This window comes from Rutilus rutilus (genome assembly GCF_951802725.1).
Source record: "Rutilus rutilus genome assembly, chromosome: 25".
In the NCBI taxonomy this organism is placed as follows: Eukaryota; Metazoa; Chordata; class Actinopteri; order Cypriniformes; family Leuciscidae; genus Rutilus; species Rutilus rutilus.
The window spans coordinates 15,330,062-15,348,580 of NC_140229.1; the positions used below are offsets into that span (position 1 = coordinate 15,330,062).

Sequence of the window (18,519 nt, forward strand, 5' to 3'; positions counted from 1 at the left end):
CGTTTTAAGTCCGTCAAAAACATAAATATAATTTTTAATTCCGAAATTGAAAAAAAATATCTTAATAGTAAAGATGTACAAAAGATACAATGTCAGTTGTATCAATTTCAGTTTATATATTTTTTAATTATTTAATAGGTCCGAAAAAAGAATCAGCTTCACGTCATTGTCCTATATACTAATATATAAAAATATAGTATAAATAATACTTGCATGTTTACAAAAACAGTAAGTCACGTGACTTGAAGCTTTGTCAGCATGTCACGTGATCAGTCAGCTGACGCAATATAAACGTTGCAGGACAGGTTCGCCCGGGTTGCGGACTTGCGGTACAGTTGTGAGGAGAGCAGACAACTGGCTCTTCAAAACACAATTTAGATATTCACAACTGCTTAAAAACAAAACGCGAATTCGAGTTATTCTGACGCTTGTTTTATTTACACATAAGTTACACTCCAGGCGTAACAATTTCTTCCTCCGAGTCTGTTCAAGAATAAACACTTTTTGCTGGAGTCGTCGATACAGACTTTATATGTAATGACGGGAAACTGAGACTGTTTACCGCAGTGTCGCAGCCAGGATGAAGCGTCCAGGTTTCGGGTTGTCCACCTTCAGCGGTGTCTTCACGGTCTGGACATTGTTTTCGGTGCTTATTGTCTTCTCATACCCTCTTGAAGGTGATCGAGATGCGCCCGAGCTGAGAGTCGTGGAGGAGTTTGATCGGTTGAAGCTCGGGTTCAGCTGGCACAACATGTCCTGCGCGGTGTGTAAAGCGATCTTCGTCTCGGTTGACATCGCGCTGCTGGTGAGACACGTACTTTTACGCTTTTCCCGTGATGTTATTGCCTGTTTTTTCTCCCCTGGCTTTCTATTATACGCATTAAAATTATTATTTAAAATAATCCTTAAAATGTATTAAATGTATTTTTTACATGTATTAGATCTTTATATTATATATAAAATATAAATATGTTATATCTTGTGTATATTATAAATCTTGTATGTTTAGAAAATAAGAGATTTAAATATTTAAATACATGTTTATACATAATTTTGTTAGATTATTATATTCTAAATGGATAATTGTTATTGTAGCACTAACCTCAAATACCCCTGTACAAAATCATTTGAGTGAAGTTTCTGATCTGTCCATGAAAATAAAGAGTGGCAACTATTAAGTTCTGTGCTTCCTTTATGACCAGAGTGACTCAAACAAGGAGCGTGTGGCACATGTTCTGGGAGATGCCTGTGTCCGACTGCACCTCGCTGATCCAGATGTATGCCGAGAGATCACTGATCTCTTCCGAGAAGATTTCATCCGTGCGCTGCAGGAGTCCTTCCTCTGGCCCACGGAGGCTTGCGCTCTGCTGGTTGGACCTACGTGTGGCCATTTTGATATTTATGCCCCCTGGAATGTATCCCTGCCACGGGTCCCCAAACCCCCAATTAAACCACCCACCCCTCCCAAACCAGGCTCTCCACAGAGCAGGATCCTGTTCCTCACAGATATCCACTGGGATGCGGAGTACGCCGAGGGCAGCCTTATAGATTGTAAGAAGCCACTGTGCTGTCGGAATGACTCCGGAAGGGTCAGTTGGAAGCAGAATGGAGCCGGATACTGGGGCACATATGGCAAATGTGACCTGCCTCTACGCACAGTGGAGAATCTCCTCCAAACCTTAGCCAAATCCGGCCCATGGGATTGGGTGTACTGGACAGGAGACATTCCGGCACACAACGTTTGGTCTCAGACCCGGAAACAACAGCTGAACGAGCTCACCGTCATCACTAGACTGATCCTCAAACACCTGGGGCCTAATGTAACCGTGTACCCATCTGTGGGGAATCACGAGAGCACTCCGGTGAATAGTTTCCCACCTCCGTTTGTACATGGGAATGGGTCGTCCCGCTGGCTGTATGACACTATGGCGAAGGAGTGGGCATCTTGGCTCCCTGAGGAAGCACTCGAAACCATACGGTAAAGTAATGATGGAAAGACTATACAAGTCTATACCAGAGGCGGACAGAGTACACAGCTTCATTACTTGAGTAAAAGTACAGACACCCCTTGCTAAATTTTACTCAAGTACAACAAGTAAAAGTACTACAGTCAGATGTCTACTTAAGTAAAAGTACTGAAGTACTTGTTTTTAAAAGTACTTGAGTATCAAGAGTACAAGAGTATATTTTCTAAATATTTTCTAATATAACTACTGCCACAGTGCTTACATTGGAAAAACACAGCAAACACTTGAAGCGAAAACTTTCATTAACTTGTTCAGAAAATTGAAATAGTCTGGCGAGGTGGGGCCACGGGTTGGCACATTTCCGGGATGGACCTGCTGCGTCTTCATCCATTGTTTCGTCCATGGTTTCGTTCGTCTCTTATCTAAATCTGACCATGGAGTTGACTTTGGCGGAAAGCTGAAGGTGATTGCTGATAGGCTGTCCCAATCAGTGGCGCCTGCACAATCCAATCACGTTTGAGAGGGAACCAACAAATTGAGGAACCAACAAAACGAATTTTATTTTTTCCTTTTTTAATTTTTTTTAGAAGAAGTAACGGGTACTCACGGTTATGGATAGAAATGTAGCTGAGTAAAGAGTACAATATTTGCCTCTCAAAGTACTCTTGTACTTGAGTAAAGTCATGAGTACTCCCCAAAAATGATACTCGAGTAAAGTACAGATCCCTCAAAATTGTACTTAAGTACTGTACTCAAGTAAATGTACTCCGTTACTGTCCGGCTCTGGTCTATACAAACTATATCACACTCTGATATAAATGAGTATTGTCACTGATAAATACATATAAGCATATTAAGAACGTTGTTGTTGTAACTAATTGTTTAATATTATTATTATTATTAATGATGTTACATCATATTTTGTAGCTTAATATTTTAAATTTAATTCAATACTGCATAGATACATTTGTGATGTTTTCACGTTTATCATTTTATAATAATAATAATTGTAATGTAAATATAATAAAACATTTTTTTTATTAATTATGACTTATTTTTTGTAGCTTTATTTTCAAATGCAATACTATAGATATGTTTGGTGTTTTATTACTCCTACAGTTTAATTATTATTATCATTTGTATTAGTATTGTTGTAATTGCTATGGTTTAATTCTTATTTTTAATAATTAATAATATTTTAAATGCAAACATACAATTTGTTTTAATTCTGTTGTCTTCTCCAGGCGTGGAGGGTTCTACACTGTGGAAGTTCAGCGTGGTTTGAGGCTGGTGTCTCTGAACATGAACTTCTGCGCACGAGAGAACTACTGGCTGATGGTGAACTCCACAGACCCGGCCAATCAGCTCCAGTGGCTCATTCACACACTGCAAGAGTCTGAGAACAAGGGAGAGAAGGTCAGAGAAGTTTACAGAACTCAAGAAAAAAAATAAGATGTTCTCTGGTTTCTCTAAGAGCATGAGGAAACCGAACAGTGTTGAAGCCTTTGCATGTTGCAGCAGTTTAACAAGTTCCACTGATAGTGTTTGTGTCTGTGGGTTAACAACCAAGCAACTGGTCATGAGTCAGACCAACCAGAAGCGGATGTGTGATGCAGTGGGTGCAGCGTTTCAGTTTTAATTTTAACATTACATATCAGATGCAAATGATCTGCAGTAGTGGCCAAAAGTGATGTCCAGTGGGGATATTTGTTTTTAATGACACTACAAGTTTGATTAAACCATAAACATTTTATATATATATATACAGTGAGGAAAATAAGTATTTGAACACCCTGCTATTTTGCAAGTTCTCCCACTTGGAAATCATGGTGGGGTTTGAAATTGTCATCGTAGGTGCATGTCCACTGTGAGAGACATAATCTAAAAAAAAAAAATCCAGAAATCACAATATATGATTTTTTAACTATTTATTTGTATGATACAGCTGCAAATAAGTATTTGAACACCTGTCTATCAGCTAGAATTCTGACCCTCAAAGACCTGTTAGTCTGCTTTTAAAATGTCCACCTCCACTCCATTTATTATCCTATATTAGATGCACCTGTTTGAGGTCGTTAGCTGCATAAAGACACCTGTCCACCCCATACAATCAGTAAGAATCCAACTACTAACATGGCCAAGACCAAAGAGCTGTCCAAAGACACTAGAGACAAAATTGTACACCTCCACAAGGCTGGAAAGGGCTACGGGGAAATTGCCAAGCAGCTTGGTGAAAAAAGGTCCACTGTTGGAGCAATCATTAGAAAATGGAAGAAGCTAAACATGTCTGTCAATCTCCCTCGGACTGGGGCTCCATGCAAGATCTCACCTCGTGGGGTCTCAATGATCCTAAGAAAGGTGAGAAATCAGCCCAGAACTACACGGGAGGAGCTGGTCAATGACCTGAAAAGAGCTGGGACCACCGTTTCCAAGGTTACTGTTGGTAATACACTAAGACGTCATGGTTTGAAATCATGCATGGCACGGAAGGTTCCCCTGCTTAAACCAGCACATGTCAAGGCCCGTCTTAAGTTTGCCAATGACCATTTGGATGATCCAGAGGAGTCATGGGAGAAAGTCATGTGGTCAGATGAGACCAAAATAGAACTTTCTGGTCATAATTCCACTAAACGTGTTTGGAGGAAGAAGAATGATGAGTACCATCCCAAGAACACCATCCCTACTGTCAAGCATGGGGGTGGTAGCATCATGCTTTGGGTGTGTTTTTCTGCACATGGGACAGGGCGACTGCACTGTATTAAGGAGAGGATGACCGGGGCCATGTATTGCGAGATTTTGGGGAACAACCTCCTTCCCTCAGTTAGAGCATTGAAGATGGGTCGAGGCTGGGTCTTCCAACATGACAATGACCCGAAGCACACAGCCAGGATAACCAAGGAGTGGCATATCAAGGTTCTGGCGTGGCCTAGCCAGTCTCCAGACCTAAACCCAATAGAGAATCTTTGGAGGGAGCTCAAACTCTGTGTTTCTCAGCGACAGCCCAGAAACCTGACTGATCTAGAGAAGATCTGTGTGGAGGAGTGGGCCAAAATCCCTCCTGCAGTGTGTGTAAACCTGGTGAAAAACTACAGGAAACGTTTGACCTCTGTAATTGCAAACAAAGGCTACTGTACCAAATATTTACATTGATTTTCTCAGGTGTTCAAATACTTATTTGCAGCTGTATCATACAAATAAATAGTTAAAAAATCATACATTGTGATTTCTGGATTTTTTTTTTTTAGATTATGTCTCTCACAGTGGACATGCACCTACGATGACAATTTCAGACCCCTCCATGATTTCTAAGTGGGAGAACTTGCAAAATAGCAGGGTGTTCAAATACTTATTTTCCTCACTGTATATATATAATTATTTTTTAATTTTAATTTTTTTATATTATTTTAAATATATTATTATTTATTTATATTATTATTACTTTTAAAACTAAACTTTAAGGTATTTAATACTATTTATCTTCTAAAATTATTTGGAAAATAAAGGCCAACAAAAGCTGGTTTTATTTTACTATACAAAAAAATGCTCCCAGGGAAAAGCATACATTGACTACAACAATATTAATATTTTGTTGGTTTTCTTATGTTTTTGCATGTTAATATGCAATATCTTTGTATGATATCAGGGCTGTCCATTGGACCGTGCAACCAGTCAGCGGAGCGTGATCGGACCGATCAGGAACCAAAAATGATATCAACACAATTTGCCGTTTCATTGCGTTATCACAAATAAAACATTTGACTCAAAACACTACTACGCAATATGCTTGCAAAATCTTAAACACAATTTTTTAAATAATATTTGAATAAAGGGTGATGTCAACAATTATCCTAGGCTGAACATCACTTTTGGCCATTACTGTATTGTAATCTATTGTTTTTACCACTAAATGGGGTAAATACCACTGAAGGGTCCAGGGTGTTTTTAATTTTTTTATTTCAACACCAAGATATTTTGTTTTGTCTGTGGTTTTGTTCAAAAAGCAAATATAAGCAGAGCTCTGTCTGGTCTCTCTCAGGTCCACATCATCGGTCACATTCCCCCGGGTCTCTGCCTGAGCAGTTGGAGTTGGAACTATTATCATATAGTCAACAGGTCAGTCCCTGTTCTGTGTGAACATTGTATAACCCATCCTGCAGTACACAACTCGTGCACTTTCATCTGTTGTAACCCGTAGCTGGGTCAACACAACTGCGTGACTGCAGCCTAAAGGGTTATTACACAGTGTCTTTTATGATCATAAGTGTCGTATTGTTGTGAAAATGGGTCATGTTGACTGTAACTGCCTTATTTTGAGATAATCGTATATATTTGCCATATGTATCTGTAGGTTATGTAGTGCAGTGGTTAATGGTTCACTTTAGCGATCAGTCTGGTTCCTTTCTAATCCTTTAATTTTTTTTTTCAGATATGAAAGCACCATAACTGGTCAGTTTTTCGGACACACTCACGTCGATGAGTTTCAGATGTTCTATGATGAGGAAACAATGACCCGTCCACTGAGTGTGGCTTTCATTGCCCCGAGTGTGACCACTTATGTCAACCTGAACCCAGGTACTTATTGAACCTTATTAGTTGTTGTATTTTTTTTTTTTTTTTTTTTTTTTCATTTTAGCATTTGATTATTTTATTTTAGCATTTTGCATTTAATTGTTTTATGTTGGCATTTAGTGGCATTGGTTTCTTTATAAAAATACCCAACCCTCTTGATAAACTTAACCATGGTAAAATCATTGTCAGTTTCTCATGGTTTATTGCTATAACATCCCTTTTTATGGTCAGGATATCGTGTTTATTACGTGGATGGAAACTATCCAGGCAGCAGTCGCATGGTTTTGGATCACGAGACCTTTATTCTCAACTTGACTCTTGCCAACAAACGGTCCTCAAAACCCTACCTCAACCCGTCATGGACCTCGCTGTACCGCGCCTCTGAGGCCTACGGTTTGTCCACACTCTTCCCAGCAGACATGGACGGTTTGATCAAAATCATGGTGAATGATGACCGTGTCTTCCAGCGCTTCTGGTACCTCTTTCATAAAGGCCACGTATCAAAGCCCTGCACAGACACTTGCAAGACGTCACTAATCTGTCTCCTGCACAGCGGGCGATACGACATTTTAATACAATGTGATGTGCTACATGGAGATAAGCACTCTTTTAGGAAGACAATGTGTTGAGAAAATCTAACAAATGGCCATAGAGCTCTTATAGGTTTGAATCACCCTAACATCACAGACTCTTGATTTATTTAGCACTTTATTTTGAATATTTTCGGTAGCATTTGTTACATTTGTCCTCATCAACAAACTGTTTGATTTTTGTTGTTCTTGTTTTACTGTTTGCTATTTAGCTGACTTGTTATGGACATTGGTTGGCATTAACAGCTGTAGGTGTTTGGTCAAGATTGAGTTTAAAAGTCAGTTCTCAGAAAGACGTGTAATTTAGAGCGGTGAACCTGAGAAACGCATTACTGGCTGAAAATACCAAGTGGTGTTAGTGCCTCATAAAAACCACAATTGCTCAGTTCTCATTCTCACTTAAAGTGTTCAGAGTGTTTTGCGTCACTGGAGTGGATTGTGGTTAGTTAACACACACAAAAAAAGGTATCTCTTCCTGCATTGACCTACATTATGCACACATTGGCCTGTTCAAGGCCAATCGTGTTAGATGACAGCTTGTTGATTCACCACCAAGTCACTACACACTATTTGTTTCAATTGGTAAAGAAATTATGTACGGAGGAGATTTTGTGATTGTCACACTTGCTGATAAATGATTTAGCAATTGTAGTGGGACTCAATGAATGTGTTAATCATGGGTTATCTGAAGGTCTTACTAAATAAAGAAATATTTTCAAGTGGTTTGTTTAAGGGGGTAGTTGATTATGATTTCACTTTTCTAACTTTAGTTAGTGTGTAATGTCGCTGTTTGAGCATAAACAACATCTGCAAAGTTACAAAGCAAAAGGAGATATTTTTCTTTTACAGAAATCACTTTTTAAGGATTACAACAAACGGCTGGTAGGAACTACACAAGCTTCCTCCTGGGTTAGTGACATCACAAACCCCAAAATTTAGATAAACCCCACCTCTCAAAAAAGTGCTCTATATGGCTTTGCTAAGAATTAGCTCTCGAATCTCCGCCCTCTGTGCCGGGTGCAGCAGCTCATTTGCACTTAAAGGGACACACACAAAACGACGCATTTTTGCTCACCCTCAAAAAAGGACAATTTTAACATGATATAAATAATGATCTGTGGGGTATGCTGAGTTAAAACTTCACATACACACTCTGGGGACATCAGAGACTTATTTTATATTTCGTAAAAAGGGAAATTATACCACCCATTTAAGCTATGTACACTACCAGATTAGAATGGTTTCTGAAGGATCATGTGACACTGAAGATCAGAGTAATGATACTGAAGATCAGAGTAATGATCCTGAAAATTCAGCTTTACCATCACTGGAATTAATTACATTTACAGTAGTCAACATTTGAAGTGGACCAAACCTTTCATCAAAGTTAGCCTACATGAATTTTAAACAATGCCCGTTCTTGTCTTTGGACAAGTTTGATTAACTTTTTTTGATCCACTTAAAATGTTGACTACTGTAAAAATGTATTAAAAACTGAAAGTAGTTTTGGTTAAATTATATTACGGTTTTTACTGTATCTTTGATCAAATGCATACATCCTTGGGGAGCATAAGAGACTTCTTTCAAAAACATGAAAAAAATCTTACTAACCCCCAATTTTATGGTATTATGTGGTATTATCTCTTATTATCTATCTATTATAATCCACATGCAATGAGTGATTTGAGTTGTCAGTCAATTTACAACAACAGACTTTGTTGAAATTGTCAAATGGCCAATTCTTATGGCTACTTTTAATGTCCGTTTACACCAAGGACGATAACTAGATATAATGCTAAAAAATCGTTATCAATATTAAACGATATAAACGAGCTATAACGCTAACGCTATAACGCTAACGGCACAGATAAACGATATCGTTTGAATCACTTTCAGGACGATTTTATCCAGCTGCTGAACGGTAAAAACATTGACAGCCAATCAGAATCCAGCCTGCTGCACGCGCTTAGAATAAACAACGACATCGTCCGCTGGTTTGGACTCTCTAATATAGTTATCTTGGTGTGGACGTGCCTTTACTCTGTTTTATCCAATGTAATTATTCTAAATCATTCACAACTTTCTCAAACCAGAAAATAATCTTTTCGATTTAAACTTATAAAGCATCCCTCTCATATCAAAGACTCTTCAACATGCAGTGCAGGACAGAATCACTAGGGGTCGGTATATATTGCCTTATGACAGCATGTAAACTCAAGAAATATGTAAAGTATTTTTCATGGAACCAGGTGTTTGATATGTAAATTATTTTGTTTGGTATTATTTCCTTGACAGAAATTTAAACTTTAGCCGAACATAAATAGAACCACAGTAAAAACTAAGAAAAACAAATGTAGCCTACTGAGCATTTCAACCTTTTTTTTTTACATAAAAAGACAACCATGGAAATACAATGGAGTGAAAATATTTTTTTACAAAAATCACATTCAAATTTCAAAAAGCTATAGGTTCACGTGGAGTGTTAACAGTTGTAGCTTTTCAATACACCTCTCATAAGAAACTACAAAAATGGTCGGAGCTGTCGGAGAATGTTCTCCTCAAGGGTCTGTGAAAACAACTGTCACTCCGAAGTCTTCCTTATAGATGTCCCAGGTCTTAGATTTGTGTGGATTGTCCAGCTCTTCCCTCGAGAGATACAGTCTATGACACAAAAACATCAATGCAAAAGATTTCAGTGAGCTCTCGGATGACAAAAAATAAAATAAAAAGTACTGACAAAAAAAAAAACCCACCTGTTGTTCTCAACAAAAGAGGTGTTAAACCAGAAATAGAATGGACAGTCCTCGTAACCCTTTGGCAGACCCTGGACAGAGAGAAAAAGGGAAGTTCAAGTCCCAGTGAACCTCATTCAAACTTTACGCCAACAGCACTTCATAAAACATATGGGTCAATTAAATACTTAAAAATAGTGGAGGGAGGCTTACAGCACTGGACTCAAACATGACCTTCACATCTCCAGTCACGACAGGCCCTTCCTGCAAACTGATGACAACTGCATTACTACCAGTGTCAGGAAACACCTGAAAAACACACACACACACACAACAGGACGATCAGACTGAAATGAAAACTATAGATCCTACAAAGAATTGTGCACAGGTGTAAGTGTTTAGTATGCCAAAAGTTGCTAGCTTTGCCCTTTGAGCCTATTTTAGAGATCAGAAACATGCATTCAACACAACAATCCTCTCCAGCTTTGCATACTTACTGTACAGTTCTGCTGTTTAGCACAAACACCCTGGAAGACAAGCTCTCGCTTCACTATGATCTTCACCTTCAGGTCACTGCCATTGCTCTTCCCCACACCTGAACAACAACCACAGCCACTGCTTTTATACAATCAACAAGATTTTTTTTTTTACTTTATATTTACTTAAAAATACAAGTTGTATAGCATGAAAATATAGTTTAATATTAACAAAAAATACATGCAATATGTCAAATTAAAATATATGATATTAAAATTCACTATATTTTATATTCAATATATTTTAAAATACTGGTTTTATATACTGCAGGTAGATCAATAAATAGACAGATAGACAGACACATGAATAGTTCAACCATGAAACTCTATTTGAGTTCTAATTGGCTTGTTCAATGTAACATTTTCAGGCAATTAATTTCATGTAACCATTCCCATTTCACTTTATAACCATGACTGCGTGCTCTGCAAATAATTATTCTATCCCTCTACCTCCCCAGCACCACCTGCCTAGATCTGCTACAGAGGGCATACCCCTCTCTCTAGCAGCAGCAGCGTGTTTCCATTAATTTTTATGTTCTATTAAAGGGATACTCCACTTTTTTTTGGAAATAGGCTCATTTTACAACTCCCCCAGAGTTAAAGAGTTGAGTTTTACCGTTTTCGAATCCATTCAGCCGATCTCCGGGTCTTTTTAGCATAGCTTAGCATAGATCATTGAATCGGACATGACCATAAGCATCTCTCTCAAAAAAAATGACCAAAGAGTTGCGATATTTTTCCTATTTAAAACTTGACTCTTCTGTAGTTACATCGTGTACTAAGACCGACGGAAAATGTAAAGTTGCGATTTTCTAGGCTGATATGGCTAGGAACTATACTCTCATTCCTGCGTAATAATCAAGAAACTTTGCTGCCGTACCATGAGTCCAACAGGCGTAATGATATGACACAGCGCCTGAAAATAGTCCCCAGCTCAGTAACTTCCAACGTGACCGGGACTATTTTATAGACCTATTTTCAGGCGCTGCGTCATATCATCAGTTGTAAAATGAGCCTATTTCCAAAAAAAGTGGAGTATCCCTTTAATGTTTTATGTTTGGCAGTTTGCTGGTCTGGAGCATTCAGATGTGTTAACTCAATGCCAAGGAGGAAAAACATCAGCAATGATCTTAGAGAGGCAAATGTTGTTGCCATCAATCTGAAAAGGGTTTTACGGCCATTTCCAAACAATTTGAAGTCCGTCATTCTACAGTGAGGAAGATTATTCACAAGTGGAAAACAAGTCAGTTGCTAATCTTCCCAATCCTCCCACTGTGCAAAACTCCCAAGAACTACACCCTCTCCCTACACTCTACAGCATGACTATTCAATTAGCTTCATTCGAGGGCCGGATTATTAAATCGAAATGTTGAGGAGGGCCGGTGGGTTTAGCTTATTTATTGAAACATTATTTATTACTTATTGAAACATAACAGTATCAATAAATAAGCTAAAGTAAACGTATTTAGTATTATAAAGTAAAGTAAAAGTATTTATGAGTCTTTAATAAATAACTTATTTACAGCTATGTACAAAAATATGAATTATACAAGATCATAGCTATTGGTAAGAAATAATTTATTTATAATTATCATAGGCTTAAATGAAAATATTCTGACAGTGAGACTTGATAACCACAGGTAAAACCATGCATGGCTACTCACTCACTACCACTGTAATAACAAAATGCCTAAACACAAAATGAATTGTATATTCCTCTACCCACCTAATTAATCTACTGCAATATAAATTACTATAAGATAGTATTCAGTATAAATATTCCACATTTCTGCCCAAACCATAGTAAATTACTACAGTACATTCATGGTAAATGTTTGTAAAGGTGGTGATTAGGGGATTTAAAGTCTTCTAACTTCACTCATGTTGGGAATGTTGAGGCTGCTTCATCTGATTTAAAACTAGTTAAATCATCCAGTGATTTGTGGTTTGTAACAGAGGTGTGTCGAATTTCACTGGATGTCGCAATGCTGTTTAATAATAGTGTCCCGAAACGGGAGTAAACGCAACTCCTTTAAGCTTGCATTCCATTATCCACTGGGCGGTGCTGCGCAGTTCAAAGTAAACTAAACTGCGAGTTTAACTGAAACTAAACTGAAAACAGCGCTATTTGTTCTATACTGCCCGAGAAACAGCTTCAGATGATTCAGTGGCACTGGTGAGAGTTTTTCATTTCCTGAAAGAGCAACACGGGTGCGTTCGCGAAAACGTTTCTCTGGTTAGTCGGAGCGCTCATGGTACGCACAAGTGCGTATAGACATACAGTTGCACGCGCCACTACGGCCACTCGCATATCTAGCCAAATGTAGCCACACCGCCAGGAAAAGAGGCGGAGGGAGGTTGGGGTGCCTTTGGGCCAATTGAATTGCCCGGCTCTACAGGCCTCAGTTAACATGGGCAGTACAATTAGAAAAAGACGGGACAAGAACATGGCAGCACGGCTTAGGTTTGCAAAGTTGCAGCTGAACAAACCTCAAGACTTCTGGAACAATGTCCTTTGGACAGACGAGACCAAAGTGTAGATGTTTGGCCATAATGCACAGCGCCACGTTTGGTGAAAAGCAAACACAGCATATCCAGCCCAAACACCTCATGCCAACGGTCAAGCATGGTGGTGGAGGGGTGATGATCTGGGCTTGTTTTGCAGCCACAGGACCTGGGCACCTTGCAGTCATTGAGTCAACCATAAACTCCTTACACACCACAGTATTCTAGAGTCAAATGTGAGGCCATCTGTCCAACAGCTAAAGCTTGGCTTAAATTGGGTCATGCAACAGGACAATGATCCCAAGCACACCAGCAAATCTACAGAATGGCTGAAAAAGAAAATAATCAAGGTGCTGCACTGGCCCAGTTAAAGTCCAGACTTCAACCTATTTGAAATGTTGCGGCGGGACCTTAAGAGAGCGGTGCATAAACAAATGCCCACAAACCTCAATGAACTACAGCAACGTTGTAAAGAATAGTGGGCCAAAATTCCTTCACAATGATGTGAGAGACTGATAAAGTCATGATTACTTCAAGTTATTGCTGCTATAGGTGGTTCTAGAAGCAATTTAATCATAGGGTGTACTTAGTCTATCACACATGGCTTCTCCATTTTGGCCTTATTTTTGTTAAATAAATAATGGCACGGTGTAATATGGCATGTTTTTGTTCCTCTGAGGTTGTATTAACCCAATTTAAAGACCTGCTAACGACCAGATGATTTTTTTTTATTACGCCCTGATATGTAAAACCATAGAATTGTACGTCAAGGGTGTACTTTCTTTTTCACACGACTGAATATATACATAGTCATTATATAATGCTGATATTCATTTAGTTGTCATGATTAATGGCTGGGGCTGACCTGCGATGGAGTGGATTCGAACGCTCTTTATTTTCAGGCTCTTCTGAGGTGGTAGCTGGCGGTTGTATTGATTCTTCATGATCTCATAATAACCGACGTACCTGCTCTGCAAGTGCAAAAATGACCAGAACATACATCAATAAAATTTTTTAAAAAAGATCATACACATTCATTGCTCCAAAATGGATCATTGGCTTCTAATGCAGTTTCACACACCTGAGAGGGAGTTTCAACACCCTGGAACTTCGAACTCATGCTTTTATCAGTCCGTCTCTCGCCAAAGTAGTCCAAACTCTCCTGTAAGACGGTTTAAAGAAAATTTGAATACAATCTTGGATGAGAAAGTCTCTACATGTCAACATTCATGACCAGATCGTACCTGCGCACTCTCAAACTGGTCACTGTCGATGAGCCACGTGCACACCATCGTCCCAGTCCGCCCTGTTGAACAAAATCCAATGCATTGAACATTTCAGACTGTATTTACATAGAGCATTAAAACACCATCAAACAACATACCTTTTCCTCCTTTGCAATGGATGGCGATCACATTCCTAGAGTCTGCCGCCATCCACTCCCTAACGCAGGCTGTGTACCGCAGCATATCACTGACAGGAGAACAGACAGAGATCAACAGAGATTCATGACAACATGCTTGCTGGAAACTAGATTTGCCACTTGAGCAACATGTTCTAATGTTCAGTTGTGCTGAGAGATACTTACTCGAGTGATGGCACGTTATGGTCATCTATCATAACACGCTCCACTCGATAGTGAAATAACTTTGGATCATAGCCCTTCTCACCTGAAACAAGAATTGGCTACCATTATTATCATGCCTTTTAGAAACAGAAGAAATGATCTTAAGTTAACTTAACTGGTAATTAAGGTAAAATAATCATGAAGAGAAGCGTCTACTCACTACAGAGATTAAACACCTTGTAGTGATCCAGATGTTTGGTGTCCAGGAATCTAACCACCTCCTGAAATGTGTCATTTACGTATTGATCATACAGTTGTTGCAATGTTTTCTGAACAACTTTACATCTAATTAAAATCTTTTTAAACATTTGTGTTATGTAGGTGACTTACTCTGATGGGGTTCCTATAAAGCGCCTGCTTCCCAGAAGATGGAAAAGACATGGCAATGACTCTTTCTGAAGAGAGATATGACACTATCAATGATGAATCACTTTGGTTTGCAAATTACTTGATTTTAATGTTGTTTATAATGATCTGATTCAAAATAAATAACCACAGACAAAACCAAACCTGTGACATATGTGAGGTCCAGATCAAACCCATCTTTTTGGTACCGTCTTTTGTTCTCGGACACCTTTGAAAATGATTATATAAAGTTTATTTATGTAGAACATTTTAAATACCATAAATTGCTTACATGAATAAGAGATTAAAAACATGAAAAAAGCATTTAAAATAATCTAAAAACATAAAAACCAATGCAACAAAAAGAAAACAAATAAGAAAAAGATCTAAGTTTAAAGTGCCACTATTATGCTTTTTTGGATATTACCTTAAATGTAGTGTTTATACAGCTGTGTGTGAATGTAAAAGGACTGCGAAGTTTCAAAGATCAAAGTGTATGATAAATGGAGTTATGACCTTATGACCTGCACAAACCGATTTAGGTTTGTAACAAATTTGCATATTGCCAGCCTATGGTCTTCATTGGATGCCTGCAAATAACATCTACTCTGACCCACCCTCAAACACTGTAGTTGTAGCTGAGGCCTGGAAGATTTTGGTTCTTGTTGTCGACATGTCGAGAAGACGCTGTTTTCTGCGCTACAAAAGCAAATCCACTTTGCACTTCCACCATATGAGATTGATACGGTAAAACCAGCGGCATTCCTTACTGTTCATTTCACTGTGTATCAAGTACCGAGGAAGCCTCCAGAGCTGATATTCAGATATGGTAATGGATGTTTGGTTTCTGACACGCGCTGTAAGCAGTAGACCAATCACAACAGACTGAGCCATCTGACCAATCAGAGCAGAGTAAGCTTTCGGAAAGGAGGGGTTTCGAGAGACCGAATCCTTAACTGAACCATTTCAGACACTGTGACAAAAGATGCTGCAATGTATATTATGGGAAAATAAAAGTGTTTTTTGACCTTGGATGCATGTAAATCTATTGTAGGAGACCTTCAGAACTAAATTGGGAACCTTTAAAATAGCATAATTGGGGCACTTTAATTTTAAAATGGATTAATAAGTATAAAGAGGAATGGAAAGTATATATAAACAGACTGAAATAATGTGGTGTAAAAATCACACTCACAATCTGATTGGCTGAAAAGATACAATCACAAAGATACAAAATGAGACAATTTCCTTTTGTGTTTAGGTCACTCACCATTCTCCTGGTGACCTTTTCAAGCTCTTTCTTCTGAGATGCCAGTCTGAAGATACGTACCAGAATCAATATCCTCAGAGATCTCAGGAACGTGACCACCCTGCAAACACACCATTGTTACATTAGTATAATATTGGATGAAATATAAGCATCAACCATGAATGCTTTCTGTTAAATCTGGTGTACCTTGGAATCAGGCTGGCTCCTGAGAAATCGGAGAATGCGTAGATCATGGTGACCACCAGGGTAATGGCGACAATACAAGCATCTATTATGTTCAGTTTGGAGCTGAAATACACCTTGAATCTGAGAAAGAAGATGATTTGAAAATGGTTGACCAGAGACTGCAATGGAATAGATCCTGAATATGTAAAATGATACCTTTGCACCAGGTTTTGATAACACTCATGTATAATCAGTATTAACGCAGAGCTTAATTTATTTTTGTGCTTGAGCTCTAGGAAATTGTTCCAGAGAGATAAAAACTCATTTCGGAAAAACAGAAAGTGCCGGGAAAATGTGTTTCCTGTAGATCATTTCCTTTCATGAGTGACTTGAACACTACAGCATTATTTGGTTGTTGTTAGCATTACGTTAACATCATGTGCTGACTTATAGTTTACAAAATAATTTTGAAAAACTATACTAACCCCTCCACATAGACGCGAAGCAGCACATCGATGAGGAAAAAGAAGGAAATGATAAGTGAAACAACCTCCAGTGCACTTCCAACATCACGACTCTTGTTGGAAAGGGACAAGTCCACAATGACCAGAATAATGTCCACAATGATCAGTACTAGGCCAAAAACACTGCAAATAAGAACAAAAGTTGCCTGTTGTATCATTAAACATAGCCTAAAATCTATTTTTGGAAAAAAAGAAGAAAAAAGATCACAAGTACTTTTTTTTATATGATTTTATAGGTCCTGTGAGCCATCTCTTTATATGACACTCTGAAATGAAAAAGAACCCACTCACCGGAAAAAAAAGGACATCACAAAAGGAGTTATAATTTTCCGGACACGACTGCAAAATAAATCAAACACAGAATGAGACATAAGAATTTTAGTCTTAAGACATCACATTTGTCAACAAATTAGAAGCTTACTTACTGGTATATGGTGTCTGGCTCCTCATTCTCTTCCCTTCCATCATCGATCTGCACCTCTGCCTCTTCTTTCACCCCATTACTTGGCCAACATAGAAACAGTACAATGATACAACTTACTGCTTTGAATCATGTGGTTTTAGTGCTGAATTACTCATTTAAAGTTGGTGGAGTAAAGGTCACGATGCTCCTGAAGTGTTAGTAACTTTAATTTTATGTTATTCACTTACCCATTAACTTCCTTGGAATCTAACCCAGGGTTAAAATGCACGGATGTCATTTTTACAGGAAAGTTTCTCTCTGAAAGATTACAAGAAATAAAACATTCCAGAGGAACTTTAGTTCAATTAAAGCTGGTATCTACTCAATAAATCATAAACAATGACGTTGAGAAATAAAGCAGACAGGTCTAACAAACCCTACCATGACAAAAATGTACTTACTTTAGACCTATAAATCTTTAGAGGATCCAACCAAATGTAAGGTTTCAGATGTGGACTAAAAATGTGGTCTTATTAATATCCCATGAATCATTAATCCCAAAAGTTGTCTGCAACACAAGGTTTCTAAATCAACTATGAAGACCTAAATTAAATCCGCATAATGTAATATAACAAGCAATTGTTTGTTCCAATCTGAACAAGATCATAGCAAAGGAATGCCAGCACTGGAAAAAGCGATACAAACCTGACAGAGAGAAAGCGCATCCGGGAAAACTGTTTTCCTTCCTTTTGCTTGACTCGCTTTTCTGCTATCTGAACAGTCACATATTCCTCAAACAGTATTTTTGTCTCATGTCTCCATGATTGTCTATGAGCTGTGACAGTCCCGTGGTTTCTGCGATAACAAAGGAAGGAGGTTCAAAGTTTAGCAGTAGTTTTCTTATGTCTTCCATCCACATGCACACATTCACACCGCCCCTTTTTTTCACTCTTTTGTTGCGGACGTAGCGGTTTTTTAACTTCCTCATGCGCTTTACAAGTTAACAATCACACAAAATCAATTTAGACGAGTGGTAAAGGTGACAACAAAACAAAAAGGCTCACTGAGACATTATACAACTTCGTAGTGTTATTAAAATATGGTTTTAATTAAAGTGTGTGGGTGTGCGTGCGCGCGCCTCTACTTTGTAGCCTATACTCTATTTTTTATTTTCAACATTAGGTAATTTAGGATTTTTTTTTTTTTTTTTTTTTTTTGTGTGTGTGTGTGTAAACGGCTTCGTAAAACAACGAAGTAATGATTTAATTCAAATCTAAATGCTAGTG

At 38.3% G+C, this 18,519-nt stretch overlaps 2 protein-coding genes across 4 annotated transcripts; one reads left to right on the plus strand and one right to left on the minus strand.

The window, feature by feature from the left end:
* The first annotated feature begins 279 nt into the window (after positions 1-279).
* Positions 280-7,713, plus strand: smpd1 (sphingomyelin phosphodiesterase 1). The gene is made up of 6 exons (XM_084401314.1): positions 280-805; positions 1,203-1,978; positions 3,212-3,383; positions 6,004-6,080; positions 6,394-6,539; positions 6,768-7,713. Exons 1-6 carry the CDS (start codon positions 581-583, stop codon positions 7,163-7,165), a joined length of 1,794 nt encoding a protein of 597 aa, XP_084257440.1. The 5' UTR covers positions 280-580; the 3' UTR covers positions 7,166-7,713.
* Positions 7,714-9,488: 1,775 nt separating this feature from the next.
* Positions 9,489-18,389, minus strand: tpte (transmembrane phosphatase with tensin homology). Of its 3 annotated transcripts, XM_084401316.1 has the most exons (20): positions 17,939-18,177; positions 17,695-17,801; positions 17,482-17,551; positions 17,256-17,333; positions 17,122-17,169; positions 16,792-16,953; positions 16,328-16,447; positions 16,142-16,241; positions 15,037-15,100; positions 14,857-14,921; positions 14,687-14,747; positions 14,488-14,569; positions 14,284-14,372; positions 14,144-14,205; positions 13,981-14,061; positions 13,765-13,870; positions 10,356-10,453; positions 10,072-10,167; positions 9,880-9,950; positions 9,489-9,787 (listed from the first exon to the last, which is right to left on the minus strand). In XM_084401316.1, exons 3-20 carry the CDS (start codon positions 17,529-17,531, stop codon positions 9,685-9,687), a joined length of 1,536 nt encoding a protein of 511 aa, XP_084257442.1. In that variant the 5' UTR covers positions 17,532-17,551; positions 17,695-17,801; positions 17,939-18,177; the 3' UTR covers positions 9,489-9,684. The 3 variants fall into 3 exon arrangements, with proteins under 3 accessions (XP_084257442.1, XP_084257441.1, XP_084257443.1); XM_084401315.1 differs by lacking the exon at positions 17,695-17,801 and having other exon boundaries at positions 17,939-18,389; XM_084401317.1 differs by lacking the exon at positions 17,939-18,177 and having other exon boundaries at positions 17,695-17,918.
* Positions 18,390-18,519: the final 130 nt, after the last annotated feature.